At 42.2% G+C, this 9,445-nt stretch overlaps 1 protein-coding gene across 1 annotated transcript; it reads right to left on the reverse strand.

Moving 5' to 3' along the window:
* Nucleotides 1–94: 94 nt before the first annotated feature.
* map1lc3b (microtubule-associated protein 1 light chain 3 beta) lies at nucleotides 95–7,134 on the reverse strand. Its single transcript, XM_069172725.1, has 4 exons — nucleotides 6,844–7,134; nucleotides 3,631–3,686; nucleotides 1,887–1,993; nucleotides 95–1,255 (listed from the first exon to the last, which is right to left on the reverse strand). The coding sequence occupies exons 1-4, from the start codon at nucleotides 6,881–6,883 to the stop codon at nucleotides 1,087–1,089; spliced, it is 372 nt and encodes a 123-aa protein (XP_069028826.1). The 5' UTR covers nucleotides 6,884–7,134; the 3' UTR covers nucleotides 95–1,086.
* Between the last annotated feature and the right edge of the window lie 2,311 nt (nucleotides 7,135–9,445).

Consider the following 9,445-nt stretch of genomic DNA (forward strand, 5'->3'; position numbering starts at 1 on the left):
CCGAAGATGGTGAGGAAGAGGAGAAGGGTGAAGAATGCAGCCCTTAAAACAAAAAAAAACACTGTGCAGGTCAAAGGTCAACCTGCACGCTGTCTTTTCCTCCGTTTTTTTTAATTATTATTACTTTGCACCAAAAAGGGAACAAAAAAAACAAGATTGAACATGATTCCTCATCAGCATTTTTTTCCCCCACAAACACACACCATCATCATCATCATCATCATCATCATCATCATCCATTCACACACGCTCCTTTGTAGTACGTCCAAAATCAACTTGGTTACGCTCTCACAGGAACCCCGCCCCTTTTTATTTTTATTTTTTATTTTTGAATATATCTAAACTCAATATATCTAAACTCAATATATCTAAACTCAATATATCTGTACACTGAGGCATTTCAAACTACAATCGTCTGTTTGAAGCGGTTTCCTTATATGTTGTTTTTTGTTACAGTGAAGGACGTTGCGACGCCGGGAGGGATTAAAAAAACAACCACACCGTGAGAAGAAGGAAACGTGACGAGAAGCCAACTGCAATAAAAACCTGCGTTAAAAACCCCGAAGCGGAAACCTGTAACTTTCTATCTCTGGCTTCGCTTCATCATCTTAATGTGTATATATATATATATATATATATATATATAAAGAGAGAGAGAGAGAGAGAAGGGGGTGGAGCCTCACCACCGGTTACATCACTACCTGAATATATACATGAACATAAACACGGCCGAGGACACGACGCTGGACAGAAACGCCGTGACGTTTTTTTTTTTTTTTTTTTTAAACCCGAGAGGACGACGACGACGAAGCGACACACACGAAAACAGACCGGACCGGCCCGAGTCCGTCTGGCGCAGCTCTGCGGTTCTGGTCGACCCCGTGCGGCGTTCTGCTACCTGGTGAGAGCGGCGAGGACACAACCGGTCTCAAACTGAACCAATCAGAGACAGACGAGTGTTTTATAGCAGTTTGTGTCCGTTGTACAGTCGAGACTAAAAAGGTGTGTGGCGGTGGGGGTGAAGGGGCGGGGCTAACAACTACAATTGTCCAATCGCAGGGGCCACAGTGGGAGGAGGGAGGCCGTTCACTGGGCGGAGCCGAAGGTCTCCTGGGAGGCGTACACCATGTAGAGGAAGCCGTCCTGGTCGCGCTCCCGCTCGTACACCTCGGAGATGGGGGCCGACACCGACACCATGCTGTGGCCGTTGACCAGCAGGAAGAAGGCCTGGTTGGAGTTCAGCTGGAGGCGCCTCCTGGTGGAGAGAGGAGGACACGACAGGCGTGAGCAAAAGAAGAAGGCGCTAGATCGGATCTGCCAGAGGAAAATGAGAGGAGAGAAAGAAAGGGAAGAGGAGCTGCGAGGGAGAGTAAAGAAGATGAGAGGATGGGAAGTTAGAGACGGGGGGAAAAAAAGGAGAAATAAGGAGTGGAAACAGTCAGGAAAGGAGATGAAAGAAAAGGAGAGAGGAAGAGAAATGAGAGCAGAAAAGGGAAAAAGGAGACGAGAGTAAAAGAAAACAAAAGAGAAGGAATGAAAGGAGATAAAAGAAAAGAAAGGAAACAAGAAGAAAAGAGAAAAAGCACAAAAACAGAGGAGGTGAAGAAAAGGAGGTGAAATGAAAAGAGAGGAATGAGATGACGAGAATGAATAGAAAGGGAAGAAACAAAGAGGAGAGGAAAACGAAGAGAAGGGAGAAAAGTAAAGTAAAGTAAAGGATTAAAGGAAATAAAGAAGAGAAAAGAGGAAATGAAGACGGGTAAGAATGAAAAAAAAAGAAAAAGATGGAAGGAGCAGAAAAGGAGATGAAACAAGATTCTAGGAAAGGAGGTGAAGACGAAAGGGAAGAAGGGAGGATGAAAGTAAAGATGAGGTTCGGGGCCCACCGGATGATCTTGATGAGCTCGCTCATGTTGACGTGGTCGGGAACCAGGAACTTGGTCTTGTCCAGGATGGGCAGCTGCTTCTCTCCTTTGTAGCGTTCGATGATCACCTGCAGGAGGAAACGCATCATCAATAAGCGACGCGCCGACGGCCGAAACCGTTCTCAGACCAGCGGCTGATGATCGATGAGAGAACTAATGAGGAAACGGAAAGTCGCAACGCGTTTAAAACCATCAACGGTGCTGCTGTGGTGACTCCTCCCACCGCCCGCTGTGATTGGCTGAACTGTCTCGGAGGTGAATGAACACCGTCAACGTCTCCCGTGACATTTATCAAAAATATTTTGTTCATTTTTGAAGTTTACGTGAAGTAGATCAACATTGTTGAAAATAAAAAACAGCCACAACAAAAGAAAAGTTTCTTTTTCACCTGAAGTCACATGAAATGAGACGTTTGATGACATCACAAACACCCGAGTCCTTCAGTTTGTTTTATGCGCCCTTAAATGAAAATCTTTGCGATTACTATTATAATAATAATAATAATAATTATTATTATTATTATAATCTGTACTATGTTGGTTAATTACATTTTGCATTGTGATTTTTAAAAAAAAATAATTTGTTTACATCACAATTATTAATTAGTAACTTTGAATTTTTGCTCCTTTTAAACTACGTTGCTGATATAAAACTTGATTTGTAAAACGCATTAAAGCCGAGTTTCAAATTATTGCTGAGAGCAATCAAATGAACTGTTTCACAAGTTTTCTCTTCCTCGGCTGTTGTTTGTTTATCATCTCGTCTCGCGTTTCCATTTATTGTTTTTACACAAATACGATCATAATAGTGCTCAAAAAGTTGCATAACTTTAATAGAAAAAAACATCGATTAGTATTAAGACTGATAACAACTAAACCAGCTTTACGTGCACATATTTGTTGAGGGTCTCAGGTTCTCCTCCCCCACAAGCAAAACCTGACATAATATAGTATATATATACATATATACACATATATATATATATACGTATATATATATACGTATATATATGTATATGTATATATTTTAATTCTTGTTTTTTTTTCCATATTTTGAAGGACATAATACAGCATCTCTGACTATTTAATGAAGTTCTGGATAACAACCAACATGTGCATGTAAAGCTGCTGTAGCTGCTGCTCATTAAGAGGCTGTAATCACCTCCTCCCACCTCCCACCTCCCCCCCCTTCCTCCCTCCTCCCCTCCAGGCTCCTCTGTGGCTGTCTGAATGGAGTTACATTACAGTGACACAGCGCATCTGCCTCTGATCTCAACACTTAGTGTGACACAGCACTTCCTTTTTTTTTATAACCTCATGAGAGTGACACAGGAAACACACACACACAGGAAACACACACACACACACACACACACACACACACACACACAGCAGATGGAGAGCTTGCGGAGATACTCGATCCCCAAAAAAACACAAAACCGAGCAGGTGAAACTCCAGCTTTGTTTATCGGTGGTTGCTAAGAGACAGCTAACTTATGAGCATCCATTTTCTCTAAAGACTCCGGAAACAAGCGGCGGCCGATCGCTCAGACTAAAGTGATAAAAAAACGTCGGCCGGACAGAAGAGAAGCAGAAATGCGTTATCATGACGTGGAACAAATGTCACATTCACTCTCAGCTTTGAGCTTCTGTTTTTATTTTTGTTTGTATTTCTTCTGGTGGCGTGCAGCTTTGTTTGAACTCACGGGTATCTTGTTCGGGTGCTGCTCTCGGATCAGCCTGACATCTTCTACTCGCTGTTCTGTGGAGCAGAAACAAACAAAAACCAGAGGATCCAGAATCAGCTGACGAAACACAAACGAGGTCAAAGACAAAGAAGACACAGACACCGAGGCGGTCGGCCGCTCCGCCTCCATTTGCGTACGGCGTTTTAAAAATCCTCCCTGGCGGGTTGTTAACGTGTTCACACGAAGAGCTGCAGTTCAACAGGTTCGAGTCCACGTCACGGCTTCTACAGAACACGATTAATTACACACACACACACAAAACCCAAAACATAATAAGATTACAGGCTTTATATCAAGCCGAATAAAATAAAATAAAACATCTGGGAACGGCGTATTAAATAAAACTGCTTAGCGGAGTAAAGACTCTCTGGTGAAAAACATAATGAGCTTTACTGAAATCCACTCGTGGTGCAACAACAGCGATTAGCAGAACCGCCGGTCCGAAAAGTTCTGATCCACTCAGTTTCTGGTCCGAAGGGTTTGAACACCGTTTGGTAAAACACGCCGAACAAACGCATCACAGCTGCATCATATCCTGTATTTTGTATTTATGTCGAGGGTGTCTCCTACAAAATGGCGGCGGCCTCCCAACCGAACGGGTTCGAGACAATCTCGATGCAAAAAAAAAGTTTTTAATTCTTTGCGGCGAAGATCAAAATTTACTTGGTTTCAACTTCGGTAAGTAAATCTTACATTAGAGCAGCTTACTTGATCTGAGCCGAAACAACACCAAGCCCCGCCCACCTATCATACCGCTTTATGAGGCCTAATATCTAATTAATAATGGTGGCACCGTTATGACTCTTATTATTATTATTGACTATTTCATGAGAAGTTGAATGGGAGTCTGCCCTCTAGTGGCCATTAGTGGTATCGCCCTTTCAGGCACTTCCGCGTCAGCCTCACTTTTCAGACCCTACGGCCACTTTTATATCCAGTTTATATAATAGAAGTGATCGCTTGGCGTGCGAGACGTTTAGGGAACGTCGGTAAATTGCAGCGTCTACAGAAAACAACCAGGGTTGCGTGATGTCGTTTTTCTTTTGTTTCGTTAAAATGGATCTCATTTACTAAAAGTACCGCTCAAGACCCGGTATGACCCCCGGCCCGCCTCCTTTAACCGCCCGTACGATACGATCACTGCGACGACTCCAAAGAGCAGGTCGGTAAACTCGGCTCCTGATTGGACGAACCGCTCGCTCATCCGTGACCCGTGGGCCAAAACAAACAAACAAAAACAAACACACACACAAAAAAAGAAAACTTCAAGCTTTCTGCACTTTGGACCGACGGCGGAGAAAAAAAAAAAAAAAAAATCTAATTCACCCGACAAACATCTCAGATTTCGAGGCCTCAAAGAAGAAGAAGAAGAATAAAACGTTTGTAGTTTGTCGCTGAAGCTTTTTGATTTACTGCCGTTCGGTCTTGTGACCCACCGCTGAAAAATGTTTGCTCAGAAAGACACAAGTTTTCCTGAACATTTCCAGCGTGAACCATAATTACGCTTCGTTTGGGAGCAGAATGAGGAAGCTCGGCGCGCAGTCAGCTTCTCGTGACCCGAAAACGGACGCTAAAAAAACCAAAACAAAAAAAAAAGAGGCCGCTGGAAGATTCCTCGTGGTTTCCTGACTGCATGTTTTTATTTTCATGACAAACGGCGAGAGGCATGCGGCCGCTCGCTCGCCGCTGAACTCGAACCTGTTGACTCGAGACGGGTCGATAAAAGGAGTAAACACAAGGCAGAGATAAAAAATAAAAAATAAATAAACCCTTGTAAACAAACCACTAATATACAAAACTAGCCAGCAGGTAGTTTAGTCGCAGCGTCATGTGACCTGGAGGTTTCTGCCCTCACGGGCGCCAGCTTATGTACATTTTAAAACCGTCATGTCAGCCTTTTTTTTACATTTTTTTTTTTAGTCATACTGGGAAATATATACATGACACACACGGGTACATACATGGATTTAAGTAAAACTACTTAGAGCCAACATACATTCATTAACCGCTCCACTCATTAGATTTAGATTAGATAAATTTAGAGGAACTCGCATCATCTGGGAAGCTGCTGCAGATTTTTAGTGCTGACAAAATGAAAAGATTTGGATGCAAAAAAAAAAAAAAAATGCTGTATCATCATTACTTCATTTTTCATCGTGACTTTCTGCAACATACTTGAAACGCTGTTTAAATTTAAATGTATGGACACCCGAGTACACATTTGAGGTACTAGTACTGTACTCGAGTATTTTCAGTTGGCCAACTTCGACTCTGTTACTCCACAGCTTTAGTTACTAATAACTTTTTAAGATTGGTTTTATACCAAATCTGAAGGATTACATATTCCTTAAATTGGTTGAATTGAAAATGATTCTTCATTATTAGCTTCAAGTTGCAGTTTCACACAACGTGTTCATGATCAACCCCAGTAAAGATATGGATGTGTTGTGTGTGGAGTCCTGCAGGGGCAGAAAGCAGAAACCGAAACTAAAATTAAAAAAAAAAAAAATACAAATATCTGCATGGAGGCTTGAAACAAAAACACGAAACGAGGAGGTAAAACTCGACCTGCTTCGGCACCATTTTAGATCCCGTTTGGGCCCTTTTGAACCCCCCTGTCCCCTGTCCTCTGTCCTCTGTCCCATCCCCCAATCCTGCAGCTCTGCCTTCCCCACACCACTTTTTGTTTTTTGCTGCTCTGATGCTAGTAAACACGGAGGAGATGCAGGGCCTCGCAAAGCAAATGGCTCCCACTCTGCTCTCGACCTAAAGGACCGGAGGAAGGGAGGAAGGAGGGAGGGAAGGAGGGAAGGAGGAAGGGAGGAAGGAAGGAGGGAGGCGATGCCTCGTTTTCTTCAGCACAAGTTGAAATGAGGCCTCGGGGTGTGTTTAGGTCTTTTTTCTTCTTCTTTTTTTAATTAGAAGTGCAGACACGAATACCAGCTTTAGAAAATGAACGCTTAACGCTGCGATGTAAACAACAACAACAACAACAACAACAACAGTCTTTCTAGCCGACCGGGCTCACATTAACGTCGTGTTTTCACTTTGTCACAGTTCAGAGGGGAGAAATTCAGCCTGCAGCTTTTCATACCAAAAAAATAAAATAAAAATAAAAAGGATAAAAACAAAAGGAGTGTAAAATGTGAAGAATAACGAGGAGAAACCTACCGAACGTCCTTCTTTGTTTGAAGGTTTTTTCTGAAGGCATACTGCGTCAAAGTCAGCGGAAGTAACCGACGGCTGTAATGAAAGCGACGACAATGTGGGTTTTCTTTTTCTTTTTTTCTTTTTTTAAAGAAAAGGAGCTTAAAAAACACGTTTTATAAAACCGTTGTGGGTTTTTGTTGTCGGTACCACAAGCTAACCAAAAAGAGAGCGAGAATCCTGTCGGGTGGGAAGCAGGAGTTTCGAGCTGGTGTTGACGTCGTCGCTTCCTTCCTCTCTCTGCCTGGTTTCATCGGGACGAGCTCGCGCAAGCAAAACAAACCTGTCAGCTGGCCTCTGACGTCACGCGCCGCCCTCTCATCTGCGTCCTTTTTTTTCTTTTTTTTTATTTATTTTTTTAAATGCCCGATAAGCTCCCGTGTAAACATCAAGGAAATAATGCTCAGTGGCTTCAATTTAATACACTTTAAAAAAAAAAAAAAAAAAAAAAATTAAGTAAATAAATAAACACATTTATTACGTAAATATCTATTTATTTTTATGAGTGTTATTATTTTGTATTATCATTATAAAAATTTTTAAAAAATCACTGATAACAGGCATTAATAAATGTAAGGGTGCTACTGTTAGCTAAGTTATCCATTAAAACAACAATAAAACAACCAGGTTGCTAAAGTATTCATCCACCTTTTACTTAAGTAAAAGTACTAATACCACACTGTGAAAATACTCCGTTATGAGTAATGTAAAGTACGTAGGAAAGTAAGAGTACACACTATGGTAAATGCTCATTGTCAGTTAGATCTTTTTTTATAAACTGAATCAATATCACCTAAAACAAGATCTGATTTTCATGCAGGTCCTAAAAGTAGAGAAAGAGAACCTAATCAAACAAATGAGACAAAAATATGATACTTGGTAATTTCTTTATTGAGGAAAATGATTCAATATTGCCCTGAGATGGACTGGCAGACCTGTCTTCAAGTACTTAAATATTATATTTAGCTTATAACGTAGAATACTTTTCTCAACCAATTAAAGAACAACAAAAATCATCAGATTTGACATTACACTTTGTGGTTTTCTGTGGAAAAGGAAGTGTACAAAACTGTAATCTTAAAAGTTATCAGTAACTAAAGCCTCCTTGATTTAATGGAGTACAAGTTGGCCAATAAAGTTGCATTAAATGAAAATACTCAAGTACAGTACTAGTACCTCAAATTTGTACTTAAGTACAGTACTTAAATGAATGTAATTGGTCACATTGAAGCACTTAAAAACAACAAGTTAGTCCAGGAGCAAGCAAAACAGAGGAAGGGTAAAAAAAAAACGTTTAAAAGGATTACGTCAAGCAGCATGCAAAGTCGTACATCCAGACATACAACTGATTTGTCTCATAATTCATCCATCTTACCGGCATATTTAATACAAGCAGGAATGTGCTGTTGGAGCTCCTTTCGGTACTTTAATCTATAAAACATGTAAAAACCTGCAAAGTAAGATCGACCTGCATGTGGTGGAATAAAACCTTCAACATGTTCCTCTGAGACGTAATCAAATAAAAACGCCTGTAAACTGTTGTCAAATCCATCGTTTCAGTAAATATATTTCATTGGATGAAAGTCGACGAGTGGCTGCAGGATTCCTGTTTGTCCAGCAGGTGGAGAACTCTGATCACCTGTTGCTGTCACAGGAACCAGAACCGCATCTCTATTTTTTTTTTTTTTTTTACTTCCTGCAAAAAAAACAAAAAACAAAACACTGAAGCCAATCAGCACATCGGTTTGTCTTTACACGGTAATGATGGACAGGTTTAATACTGCAGGTGGACCCCCGTGTTAGTTTTAATAACAGAGAAGACACACGTGCTAAAGTACGTCGTCCTCTTCCTCCCTCGTCTTTCCTGTTTTGTTTAAACACAAAAGGCCTCCCGGGTTTTTTTTGTTTTTTTTTAGATCAGCCATGTTGCGAAACCTTCCCTGCAGACTTCCACCTGAAACACCCCCCAAGTCGTGCTCACTCAGGTGTGTGTGTGTGTGTGTGTGTGTGTGTGTGTGTGTGTGTTGCAGAGAAATGACTGTTCGGATGTGTGCACGTGTTGTGGCGCCCAGCTGAGTGATGTCTGGGCCAGAGGTGAAGTCGGTCAGAAACCATCTCCCACCGTCCGGCTGTGTGTTGTGCCTCGGTGTGGCGCTGGGCCCTTCGGGGTGGGGGGTGGGGGGGAGGGAGGGAGGGAGTGTGTGTGCGCTTTGTATCTGTGCACACACACACACACACCTCTGAGCCGACCCCCCCCCCCCCCCTTCAGTCAAATATTAGCTTCGCTGCAAACCCTCCCGGCTCATTAGGTGGGTGGTGTTGTGATTTCACCGGCTCTCACCATGGGGGGGGGGGGGGGCCTTGTGACCGACAACCCGGTTATTTTCGCGATATGAAATGTTGACACTGTTACAGCTGTCAAGTGTGTTGCAGGAGGAGGGGGGGGGGGAGCAATGGCGGTCGATACCAATAACAGGTGAAGGATATGAAGGGTGCAAAGGTTGGACGACGGGTCGGTGCGCTAAGCCTCATTGATCCGCAGCATTAAATTAAAAGAGTGGAAAGC

This window comes from Embiotoca jacksoni, unplaced genomic scaffold, assembly GCF_022577435.1.
Source record: "Embiotoca jacksoni isolate LCO1_2020_lvr unplaced genomic scaffold, fEmbJac1.0.p SCAF_55, whole genome shotgun sequence".
Taxonomy (NCBI): Eukaryota; Metazoa; Chordata; class Actinopteri; family Embiotocidae; genus Embiotoca; species Embiotoca jacksoni.

Coding starts and splice junctions, on each gene's coding strand:
- map1lc3b (XM_069172725.1), bottom strand. CDS start 6,883: ATGCCTTCAGAAAAAACCTTCAAACAAAGAAGGACGTTCG. Junction 3,687..6,843: donor CAAACAAAGAAGGACGTTCG/GTAGGTTTCTCC, acceptor TCTGCTCCACAG/AACAGCGAGTAGAAGATGTC. Junction 1,256..1,886: donor GAGCTCATCAAGATCATCCG/GTGGGCCCCGAA, acceptor TCTCTCCACCAG/GAGGCGCCTCCAGCTGAACT.